The following is a 12,570-nucleotide window of genomic DNA, read 5'->3' on the forward strand; positions in this document are numbered from 1 at the left end:
GCTCCAGGTAAGCTCATGTTGTGACAGCCATATAAAACCTTGAATTAGCATCCCCGGCAGATAGAACAAATGAATAAAATATGTGAAAGCCAAGAACGTGAAAGTCATTTAACTCTCCATTCCTCAATCATGCACAGTATGGACTGCTGACAGATGACATGGCTCACTCACCTGGGGAGAAATACTGGTTTCTGTGCTAGATGTTCACGAAGCTCAGGCGAGGTAGTATCTGAATTCATGTATCGCTCCACGTAGTCTGACCAGCGCTAAGATGGCAAACACAAAATACAGGTGGAAGGAAATCACAAAAACAGCTCCTAATGCATTGGGCACTCTAGTAAATTCTATGATTACAATGCCCCAAATTCATAAATTTCAAAATCAAAAAAGTCCCTTTCTATAAAGACATGATTGTTAGTAGGTATTGGAACACGGATTAAAAATTCTGTTAGCCAGCAATACTGCTAAGTTTCTGAGGTGCTAAGGTTATCAGAAGTCACAAACAGGTAGAAGCTGGCTCACTGACAAGTTTCATTTCCCCACAGAGCATTTTGTTAAAGAACAAAATTTATAGTGGCAAATGTGTGAAAGTTTCCTTCACATTACAATCTAGATTTCTGACATCGCTTTAAAAAAAAAAAAAAAAAAGATCTGCCAACAAGCCAACATTCCCACCAAACAAGTCATCCCACACGACCCCCCCCCAACATCATACATATGGCCTGCATCTCCTGTGTACATTATCTGCCATAACCAACTATGATAATCACACCTGTCTATTCAGGGGTTGAAAACTCTGGACTTTATCAGTCCAATAAAAAGTAAACATGACACAAAGAATCAAGATGACATGAGAAAGACCTCATTTGTTGCTTTTTATACTTTAGGAAAAAACAGGAAAGCTGCCAACCATAAGACTTCCTTAGAGGAGATAGCTTTACTAAGTGCAAGATGAGGTTAACATCTATAACCAGGCAGCCCGTCTCTTCAGCTGAAGACATGGCTGGATTGACTTGTACTTTAAGCATCCAGGTCCTGACCCTTAAACAGGCCTGAGGTGCCTTGGCCTTTTGGCAGACAGGGTCACTGGACAGACTCTCAAGGCACGCCAGCTCTGCTTGGCACCTGGGGTCTGTGATGTACTTGCTCATACCTCTGCTTCCACAGGGTCATCCGAATTCTCCTCTTCTGTGTCCAGAAGCTCAATAGTCAGCTGGACCTGGCCTTGGCTCTGAATAAACATAAGCTGCAAATAAGAAACCTAAGCGTAAACAAAAGACCGTCTCTGTAGCTATAAACTATCTTCTCAAGGAATGAGAGGTGCAGAGGCAATAAACTTAGTAAACTGCTCCAACTGAAGAGATGAGGAAGATACTAGAACTTGGGTGGCCAGTGATAAAGGCAAAAGTCTACACTTACTACAAGTAAAATGAAATATATTATAGCAAAAGGTACTATTTCATGTTTCAAACTTCTAGAATTCGCTAAAATAATAATCAATGCCAGTAAGAATGTTTTACAAAACAAATATTTTGTCAGAAAGAAATATGGCACATGTAGCCAGAACCACAAAATGTCAATGCTCTGTCTGTTGGTAATCCCACTTCTAGGACGTAATAGAGGAGGTAACTATCAGAATCACATGGAGAAGGTCAGAGCCTGGAAGGAAACCTGAGAATTTTTTATTTCAACCTTCTTCATTTTACACAGAGACAAAACTGAAATTCAGAAGAGTTCTGGTTTCTCAAGGCACACCACTAATCAATATACATGCAGAGCCAGAAGCTAGATCTAGCTCAGTGTTCTTTTAAGCTTTAAAAATTGCTCTCTGCTAGTAAAGCTTACAACCTGACAATAACATAATATATACCCACACAAATACAGTTATTTCCAAAATAGATTTCGGGGTGGGGGCAGACCCTGCATTTTCACAATTTATAATTTAAGAATTGCAAAATCTGTCTCCAGTATTCATAACAGGATGTCATTAACCAGTCCCCATAGTGGGTTGGACGTCTAGGATGTTTCCAACTATTTGCTTTTATAATTATCCATTATAATGGTGAAAAATTGGAAACAACCTAAATGTCCAACAATACAGGCATTAATTCTCTAAAAAGTGAATATCAAATAGCCATAAAAAAGACAATAAAGACCCAGAAGTGTTGTTCATTGAGCAAAAATACATTAAAGACCATTTCCGGTCAGATGCAGTGGCTCACACCTGTAATCCCAGCACTTTGGGAGGCTAAGGCGGGCAGATCACTTGAGGCCAGGAGTTTGAGACAAGCCTGGCCAACATGGTGAAACCACATCTCTACTAAAAATACAAAAATTAGACCGGGTGCAGTGGCTCATGCCTGTAATCCCAGCACTTTGGGAGGCCAAGGAGGGCAGATCACCTGAGCTCAGGAGTTCAAGACCAGCCTGACCAACATGGTAAAACCCTGTCTCTACTAAACACACACACACACACACAAGCTGGCCATGGTGGCACGTGTCTGTAATCCCAGCTACTCAGGAGGCCGAGGCAGGAGAACTGCTTGAACCCAGGAGGCGGAGGTTGCAGTGAGCTGAAATAGCACCACTGCACTCCAAGCCTGGACAACCTGGACAACAAGAGTGAGCCTCCATCTCGGGAAAAAAAAAAAAAAATTAGCTGGACATAGTGGTACATGACTGTAATCCCAGCTACTAGGGTGGCTGACGTGTGAGAATCACTTGAACTCAGGAGGCAGAGGTTGCAGTGAACCAAGATTGCGCCACTGCACTCCAGCCTGGGCAACAGTGTGTGTCCCTGTCTTAAAAAAAAAAAAAAAAGTTAAAGACCATTTTGTCCAGTATAAACTCTTTCAAAATATATACTCAAGCATAGAGAAGTTTAGAATCACAGAGATGTCATCAATGATAATTTCAGGAAAGAATTCTAAGGTGACTTTTTTTGGTTATCTGCATTTTATTTTCATTTTTTTGGGACAGAGTCTTGCTCTGTCACCCAGGCTGGGGTGCAGTGACGCGATCAGGGCTCACTGCAGCCTCGACCTCCCAGGCTGAAGCAATCTTTTTTTTTTTTTTTTTTTTGAGACGGAGTCTCGCTCTGTCTCCCAGGCTGGAGTGCAGCGGCGCGATCTCAGCTTACTGCAAGCCCCGCCTCCCGGGTTCACGCCATTCTCCTGACTCAGCCTCCAGAGTAGCTGGGACTACAGACGCCCGCCACTACGCCCGGCTAATTTTTTGTATTTTTAGTAGAGACGGGGGCAATCCTTCTATCTCATTCTCCTGAGTAGCTGAGACTACAGGTGCACGCTACCATGCAGGGCTAATTTTTGTATTCTTGTATTTCTTGCAGAGATGGGGTTTTGCCATGTTGCCCAAGCTGGTCTCAAGTGATCCGCCCACCTCGGCCTCCCAGTGTGCTGAGATTACAAGTGTGAGCCATGTGTGCTGGGCCTATGTTTTCTTTTCTATAATGATCATGACCATGGATTTCATGTACCAACATTTTTCTAACAATAATATTTACAAAGCATACTATGAAAAATGTTCAGAGAAAAAGAATACAAAATTGTAAAAATCATATATAACTAGTTTTTTTTTTTTTCTTTAAAGGCAGGAAAGAAACAAAGTAGATTGTCCAGGAAGACAATTACTTCCACTTTGTATTTCTCTGGTGAACTCATTAAAAGGTCCAGGAGTAGAATCACAGGTCAAAGTACCCCGGCTTTAACTTCTGGTTCAGAGAATCCTAACAACTGACATTGTCACCAGCAAGGTCTTCGACTACCTGAGCAACTCTCACCTTAAAGCAATTCTCATCTGACATTAGCTGCTCAGCTTTCCGCTGATACGTTGACTCCAGGAGGCTCCTTGAGTTCTGTGTGTTCAGCTGGCCTCCGGTGGCCCCATTATTATTTTCTGCCAGGTAAAGGTCAGTCACCTGCACACAGATCTCATCACTCACGATATGCTGCAGCTGGAATCAAACAAAGGCAAGCTTTTAGTGAACACAGAAAACATTTCTCCATTATACAGTCAACGTTCCTTTGATGTAGTCATTCAATTCCAAAAAGGTTTTTCTTTTTTTGGGGTGGGTGCTGGCAATTTTAGAAAATTAATCACACAAACCACTGTATCATTTTCTTGGAGAATAATCAAGCCAGGATTTTCAACCATATCAGTGGTCCGTGGTAAAACTTTCCTATCTATTTAAAATAAGAACCATAGAGAACTCAGGATAATCGTACTATTTAAAATTCTAAGGATCTTTAAATAATTTTCTATAGGTCATATCTTTATTGCATTTTAAAATCATTTACAATTGGCTCTCATACATATTCTTTCTCATTTGATCTTCACAACTGCCCTGGGAAGGCAGGCTGGACAGAGTTGGGGCCAGTTAGGAGACAAATTTACACAATGCATCAGAAAGGTGGCTCACGCCTGTAATCCCAGCACTTTGGGAGGCCGAGGTGGGCCAATCACCTGAGGTCAGGTGTTCAAAACCAGCCTGGCTAACATGGCGAAACCCCATCTCTACTAAAAATACACAAATAGCCCGGCGTGGTGGCAGGAGCCTGTAATCCCAGCTACTTGGGAGGCTGGGGCAGGAGAATCGCTTGAACCTGGGAGATGGAGGTTGCAGTGAGCCGAGACTGCACCACTGCAAAGCTCACCGTGAGCTGGGGTGAGGAAGGGAGCCTTGGAGAATCATGAATGCAGTATCTATGTCTATATTCCCAGCCCAACTACAAAGCCTGAAACTCATTAAGTATTTAAGAAATAGCTGCTGAATTACTGCCCAGGGGTGCTCAGCTGAAGAAGGAGGGTTGGGACTAAAAGTCAAGGTTCCTGACTCCTAGCCCAATACTTTTCCAAACACATCACCTATTTTTCTGTATCTGATAGAAAGTATAGGGCTTAAGTTGTACATAATGTTAACTCACTTTCCATACAGGCCAATCATGATTGACTTTCAGTAGCTTTTGTGACAATCTTAGGAAACTAATGACTAGAAAGTTGAACGTTTCAGAGTTCCCATTCTCATGTCATGCTATTTCTATTTTGAAATAAAAATCCTTCCAAATGAAACTTTATCATCAAAATGACAGAAGTGAAAAATAGATACAAGAAGAAAGCAAAACGTTAATTTCAATATTGATTTGTCTGTTTAAAAAACTTTAAGATGATCATAACCACCAAGCCATTCTATTTTTAGGAAGACACATTCTTTTTAAGTGTTAGGAACCATGATAACTATTTATTCTTAAGTCCTAAATGACCAGTATGTGTATTAGTAGATAACTGGACACAGTGAAAGGTCAGAACGGTGACTGAGTGTGGCAGAAAGGGCAGTATCTCCAGCAACTACAGATGGATAAATAAATCACAATGAGTCCAGATAAAGGATTCTGATACAACCATTAAAATAATGCTTATGAGTACTTGATATCATGAGGAAGATTAAGATACAGTGTTTTAGAGAGAAAAAAGAAAAGGTGGAAAAAAACAGATGGAAAGCATGACTTCAATCATACATACAGATGCTTCCACTTTCTACTTTCTTTTTGAGACAGAGTCTCGCTCTGTCGCCCAGGCTGGAGTGCAGTGGCATCGTGATCTTGGCTCAGTGCAGCCTCAACTTCCTGGGCTCAAGCAACCCTCCCACACCTCAGCCTCTTAAGTAGCTGGGTCTACAGGCATGTGCCACCACGCCCAGCTAACTTTTTTGTATTTTCAGAAGAGACGGGGTTTTGCCATGTTGCCCAGTCTGATCTCAAACTTCTGAGCTCAAGTGATCCACCCGCCTTGGCCTCCCAAACTGCTGGGATTACAGGCGTGAGCCACCGCCTCTACTTTATACTTTCTTGTCGAAGTAGACTGTATTACTGATTCCCCACCCATACCCTCTTTTTGGATATCTGGCCCCTCCTCGAGTCTTCGGAAAAGACAGCACTACAAATCCAGAGACAGCTACGGAACTCCCACCCCCACTGCTAAGCAGATCAGATTCTCTATCTTGCTAATTGGAAATGACAGAGAGGGTGTTCAATAGATTTTTTTGAGGAGGAGCATCTGTATGGAAAGGTCTAGTAACACTGGGACCAGGGGTACTGGGAGGGCAAGCCAAAGCCTCAGAGGCTGGAGGAGCCTGGAGCACATGCCGTATGTTCATCTGCAGAGCAAAGCACAAGCATGGAGCAGAAGTCCAGAGTGAAGGCATGCAGGAGAGAAAAATCACCTCCCAGCCCAGTCCTTCCATGGTGTGGTCGTATTTTGAGTTCTGTACTTGGATGTCTGTGGGGTTGCCTATTGTATTCTTAATACAAATCCCTCTTAAGCCAGCCTACAATAGGTAAGATAAATGTAATGGCTTCACTTGGCTGGAATGCAATGGTGCAATCACGGCTCACTGCAGCCTCAACTTCCTGGGTTCAGATGATCCTCCCACCTTAGCCTCCTGAGTAGCTGGGACTACAGGCATGGGCCCCCATGCCCAGCTAATTTTTTGTATTTTTAATACAAATAGTGTTTCCCCATGTTGCCCAGGCTGGTCTCCAACTCCTGGACTCAATATATCTGCCCGCCTTGGACTCCCAAAGTGCTGGTATTAGAGGCGTGAGCCACCATGACCAGCCTTGACCTTGAAATATATGTTGTACATCCAGTCAGCAGTGGAACCTGAGGGAACACCAAATATGAGGAGAATGAGAGAAGAGATACCTCCAGTTAAAGGAGTTGAGAAGCTTGAAAATGTTTTAAAAAGTCACTGTAGGCTGGGCACAGTGGCTCATGCCCGTAATCGCAGCGCTTTGGGAGGCTGAAGTAGGTGAACTGCTTGAGCCCATAAGTTTGAGGCCAGCCTGGACAACATGGCAAAACTCCATCTCTACAAAAAGTACAATAAATTAGCCGGTGTGGTGGCCCCTTTGGTCCCAGCTACTTGGGAGGCTGAGGTAGGAGGTCAAGGCTACCGTGAGCTGATCACACCACTGCACTCCAGCCTGGGCAATAGAGTGAGACGCTGGGTTGGAAAAAAAAAAAAAAAAAAAAGTCACTGTTTTGGGGTTTTCTGGATGAAACCTGTTTCCATTAAAAAAAAAAAAAAAAAGCAGGGGTGGGTGGAGATAGTATTTATTACTGTTTCAAAATCATAACCAGATACAGTAAATAATTGTAACTATTGTTTCGAAAACCAACCTCAGAATTATTAAAAGTTAGTTTTATTGGATTTTTTTTTAAGCTGTGCTGGTGGTATGAAAGACTTCGTTCCTAGCTGAAGCAGCAGCAAGCCTGTAATCAGCAACATAAGCACAGGGTAACTGGAGTCTGTATTTTATATAAATTTCAGGGAAGTTAAGGAAGATTAGTCTGAAAAAGTATGACTATGGGTGACTATGTATCCATCTAATGATTTCTGCCAGTTACCATCCAGACCTCTTATGGGAAGGCCTAACAACTTCTTCAACTTATTGGAAACAACTATCTGACAACTTTCCCCCAGATGTTAAGGTTCATTTATGTGAAGGGCTCTTCCTCAATCCTGTGTAGATACTGTGGGAGGAGTACAGAGGCACGCACCCTTCCAAAACCAAGGCAAAAGCATGGGTACTTTGCAAAGAATTCAATATTTTAGCCCAAGAGAACATTAAGCAACAAGCTCTTTCCTTCTACAGTGGCAGTGTGGATTCTAGAATTAGAAATTGCTTTTTACAAGTTTTCACTTAAGTACTTCACCGCCTTTCTGCTGAGCTATTCTATGGAAGAGGGCTGTAGGTAGCCACGGTACCCAGGTGGAACAGCATGATCCTAAAGCCCTACTTCCACAAGGAATTGCAGTGGCCCATGGCCACGTGGTTCAACCAGCCAGCCCAGAAGATCTGCAGATGCAAGCAAAAGCATACCACATTGACCTGCACCCTGCATCTGGACCCATCTGGCCCATGGTAAGCTGCCCCACAGTGTGGTATCACACCAAAGTACAAGCTGGCAGGGGCTTCAGCTTAGAAGAGTTAAGGGTGACCAGCATCCACAAGAGGGTGGAATTAGTACACCATGTCCCTGTGGGCCAATGTTCAGCACCTGAAGGAGTAAGACTCCAAGCTCAACCTCTTCTCCAGGAAGCTCTTAGCCCCCAAGAAGGGAGACAGTTCTGAAAAACTCTAATCAGCCACCCAGCTGACAGGACCAATAATGCCCACATAGTACGTCTATAAGAAGGAGAAAGCCGGAATCATCACTAAGAACTTTAAGGTATTTGCCAGTCTTCACACAGCCCACATCAATTTTCAGCTCTTTGGCATATGGGCAAAAAGGGCCAAGGGAGCCACAGAACAGGATGCTGAAAAGGAAAAATGAAGCCCTGCTGGGGACTTGCAGTCAATCAGCAGTAAAGCTGGGTCTCCAGAAAAAGAAAAAAGCAGTTAACCAACAATCTCTCTGGGAGTTCAGAACTCAAGTCCAAGAAGTAGAAATGTGACTATCTGTTACAAGCTATTTTTTATATCATTGTTGTAAAGAACAACATGTTTACAAGTTCCCAGGGTGCCATAGGAAGAACACACAAAACCAACCAGAAACCTAACTTAGAGGGAACCGCAGATGAGTGAGGTGGGCAGAGTATTATAAAAGATGTTATGTGAACCCTTTCTTATAAAAAGAATTTCAAATATTAAACAATGAAAGTACATAAGAGTTACCAACACCTTGACCAGGCGCAGTGGCTCGTGTCTATAATCCCAGCGCTTTAAGAGGCCAAGACAGGAGGATCACTTGAGACCAGAAGTTCAAGACCAGCCTGGGCAAAACAGTGACACCCTGTCTCTATTTAAGGAAAAAAAAAAAAAAAACTTACCAACACCTATGGAAGACGCAATGTTCCACACTGTGTGCTTACCCATGGCAGACAAGGTAAGAGATAGACAAGTTGTGCAGGAAGCTGGGGTCAGGACCACTGCACTCTACAGGTGGCCAGCAAGAAAGGATATGGGGTAGGCAGGCTCATACACTGCAACTTTGTTAACATGAGAAATCAGGCATCACATTTACCTCCCCTCCTCTCTTCAGAACCCTACGTTCATAAACACTGTTACATGAAAAAGTTGCCTTTCCTTTTCCTTGCCTGGCCCATCTCTAGGTAAGGATTTCTTCCCTTACTCACCCTAGCCTCCTCCATGCCCTCACCTGTCTGACAATGCTCTGGATCAGTTTGTCCATGGTAAAGGCAATGTAGGCATGAATGGTGAACATCTCTCTCAGTGAATCTTCATACTGTGATGAGTCTATGTTGCCATCCAGCAGGCTCCGCACCATGTCCAGGAAAGCTGGGTAATAATCTTCTACATCAACATCCACTGTGGGAGAGATGGGATTGGTGAGGCCTTACCTTGCTAAGAAAAGACTAGGGATAGAATACAGGGCAAATCCCACAGCTGGCCTAAATGGCATTTGAAAGTATGAACGCTAGGTATTCAAAATATACTCACTCATTCCAATGTAAACAGAGATGAATTCCGACAGGTGACTACAATCACCAGCACTATCAGAGTGACTCTGCAACTTTAACAGTGGCTTCTAATATTCTAACTACCATGCTAGAAAGATACTTCTTTATGGTACTGCTGGGCCACTTTCAGAGAGGAAAATATCCTAGGGAAGCCAGTCCTTCAAAGAGCTGTTGGCTCCCCTGCTGAGAGAGGAACCTGCTCTCCCAGCCTGCACAAGAGCATTCCTCACATGGGTCACTTGCTCATAAAGCTATTTCAATGAAGCATGAAGTACAGATGAGGAAAGGCAGACACAGCCATACTCCAGCACTGGGAAACCTCTTGGGAACACAAAAATAGGAGTGCAAATTAAATCCTTTATGAATAATGAAGTAATCTGCATTTGTCAAAGTCCTTTTGTTTAAAAATGGATTCGCTACGTTGTATTTCACAAATTGCATTAAATCATCTGTAGTTGCTGCACATGAATCATTTCAATCACTAGCTAGAATAAATCTCATCAGTTGTTAAAGACATTTGGCAACTAGCAGAGGGCACAAGGAATATTAAAGAGTGCTGCCTTTAGCTTACTAAAGACCCATTTATATGAAGTTCAAAAATAGACAAATCTAATCTCTAGTGTTAGAAATCAACAAAGTGGAAAAAGGACTGGTTATCAGAGTACTGGTTATGTTTCGTTTCTTGAACATAGGTACGTCTAGTCTGTAAAAATTCACTGAGCTGCACAATTCTGATTTGTATACTTTTCTATATATACATGCCGTACCTTATATGTATTTTTTTGTAGAGATGGGGTCTCACTTATTAACCAGGCTGGTCTCAAACTCCTGGCCTCAAGTGATCCTCCCACATCGGCCTCCCAAAGTGCTGGGATTACAGGTGTAAGCCACTGCACCCGGCTTATACATTGCACTTCAACAAAAAGTTGACTAAAATGAAAAAAGTTACAAAACGAACTATTTGTCACTGACTAATTGGTTACTTGCTAGTTGTGTTTGTGCTGGAGAAAAAAGGCTAGGAGCAAAACCAAGTTGTCTCCATTTATCTGAAGTCTGACGAATTCATTAAAAAACAGGCAAAACAGGACAAATACTGTTTAAAAGAGGCAACTGGCTTGAGTTTCATCACAGACTATCACATTGTTTAGCTCCATAGAATAGGTATAGGCTATAGACTCCAAAATATACCACTGCTATGAAAACTGCTTTTATGCCAGAATAAAGTTTTGAGTCCAAACCACAGATTTGTCCAAACAAGCTGTGGTGTGAGGGTTGGCATTATCAGACAAGACAACATTATGTAAGCCTCAAACCAGGTTAAGTCAGTGGCCAAGCCAGGAATAGGCCATTTAATTTCTAATTTCTACCCAAGTAGATGGAATCACCACAATGAGATCTAAAATTTATCTCTTTCGAGCTAGGACTAGTCTAGATAAAAGCTTTCAGAATTACTTTTCAGTGTCATTAGCTCCTCAACAGATAGAAAGCTAGGGCCATATCTGGGCTTCCTACATCAGCAACACATAAAAAAAAAAAAAGAAGATACACTCCTCAGGTTGGCTATTTCCTTAAGAGCCCAGAAGAAATGCTTCATGAAAAAGCTTTTGGCTCACAGCTCAAGTACATAATTTATGAAGTGAACTGGAAGCAGGCAGCACAAAATTACATAAAGCACATGACAGCGTCCTGAACCCTCACTTACTTTCCTTTTCCTGAGTTCTACATCTTTATCCCTGTCCTGCCTGTTCTCCATGTCTCATATCACCTTTTGAGTTCCAGTCTCCTTTCCATAAACTATTTCTACATATTAAGAATGAGCCATAAACCCCACTGGTTAAACAGAAGTCCTGCTCAAAAATATAAGAAAATTCTCTTTTAAGCACTAGGAATTTATGTTCTGTCATGGATTGAAATTGACTGTGACAGTTTAGTCTCTATCTGTACTTTGAAACAGATGGCAGTAACCCAGAAATCTGCCATTTGAGAAATTAACTGTGATACCCCCTTCCCAGGTGCGTCCACAGTACCAACCACTGACCAAGTGTGCATGATCTAAGCCCTGCATAGGATACTTTGCACAAAGCAACACCACAAGGCAACTAGCGCCTCCATTTTTCAGATAAACAGGTTCAGAGAGTTTAACTACACAGACTCTAATGCCTGTGCTCTATTAATAAAAGAAGCAGTCCCAAGTCTAGGTGGCTCTAAGGTCCTCAACCTCACACATCCTCTGTAAATCAGAGGTCTCGGCACTCACTAGGTTCTTTGAGACGTAGCTGAATGGCAGGGCTGTCACTCTTGTCTCGCTTTATGCCCAGCACTTCCCGTTCCCATTCTCTCTCTCGGTTTTCTTCTTCAATTTGCCGTTCGGCTTGGGAACAAATCCGTAGCAGCCTCAGGCAGAGAATCTGGTGCAGTCGCATAAAAATATACCAGTTGTTGTTGACATAGAAGAGGTTGTATACTTCATCCATTCCTCTTAATTTTTGAGCTGCTGTGTTACTAAACAGTAACTTGGACTTAGGGGGACTGCCCCCAACACCATTGTGCTTCTTAACTGCCCCTGTGGCTTCATCTACATCCATCTCTTCTTCTTCCTCTTCCTCCACATCTGAGAGATCACCTCTTTGGGCAAAGAGCAAATCTGGAATAAAATGATGCATGATTTGTTTTATCTTATATTTGTCCTCCTTCTGAATGCCTGTCTGCCTCTTCACATGGTGGATAATCAGAGCAGCAGCATCTTCCAGTATTTGTTTGTCTTCATACGCAAGTGAGAGGTGTGGGCCAACAGGTACACCAGCATTCTCTTCCGTAGCCTGCTCTTGCCTCTGATGGGACAGAGACACAAAAGTATTCTGTGAGATGTCTACAGCGACAACATGTCTACAAGACCACATCAGCCATACATCCCATTATCAACCACAGTGTCTATATTTTTCTAATCAAAAACTTAGGACCTGGGACTGGGAGCGGTGGCTCACGTCTATAATCCCAGCACTTTGGTAGGCCGAGGAGGGCGATCACTTGAGGTCAGGAGTTTGAGATCAGCCTGGCTAATATGGTGA

At 42.7% G+C, this 12,570-nt stretch overlaps 1 protein-coding gene and 1 pseudogene across 16 annotated transcripts in view; one reads left to right on the top strand and one right to left on the bottom strand.

Annotated features, from left to right (window-relative positions):
* Positions 1-12,570, bottom strand: part of SIN3A (SIN3 transcription regulator family member A) — an 84,567-nt gene that overhangs the window by 9,564 nt on the left and 62,433 nt on the right. For all 16 annotated transcript variants that reach the window (XM_016927208.4, XM_063794216.1, XM_063794217.1 and 13 more), the window contains 5 exons: positions 11,760-12,333; positions 9,181-9,350; positions 3,800-3,973; positions 1,154-1,246; positions 172-266 (listed from right to left, as the gene is read on the bottom strand). In XM_016927208.4, the coding sequence (XP_016782697.1) occupies positions 172-266; positions 1,154-1,246; positions 3,800-3,973; positions 9,181-9,350; positions 11,760-12,333 (1,106 nt within the window). The remainder of the gene's footprint in view (positions 1-171; positions 267-1,153; positions 1,247-3,799; positions 3,974-9,180; positions 9,351-11,759; positions 12,334-12,570) is intronic.
* LOC112205599 (large ribosomal subunit protein eL13-like) lies at positions 7,801-8,355 on the top strand (annotated as a pseudogene).

Source organism: Pan troglodytes, chromosome 16 (genome assembly GCF_028858775.2).
Source record: "Pan troglodytes isolate AG18354 chromosome 16, NHGRI_mPanTro3-v2.0_pri, whole genome shotgun sequence".
Taxonomy (NCBI): Eukaryota; Metazoa; Chordata; class Mammalia; order Primates; family Hominidae; genus Pan; species Pan troglodytes.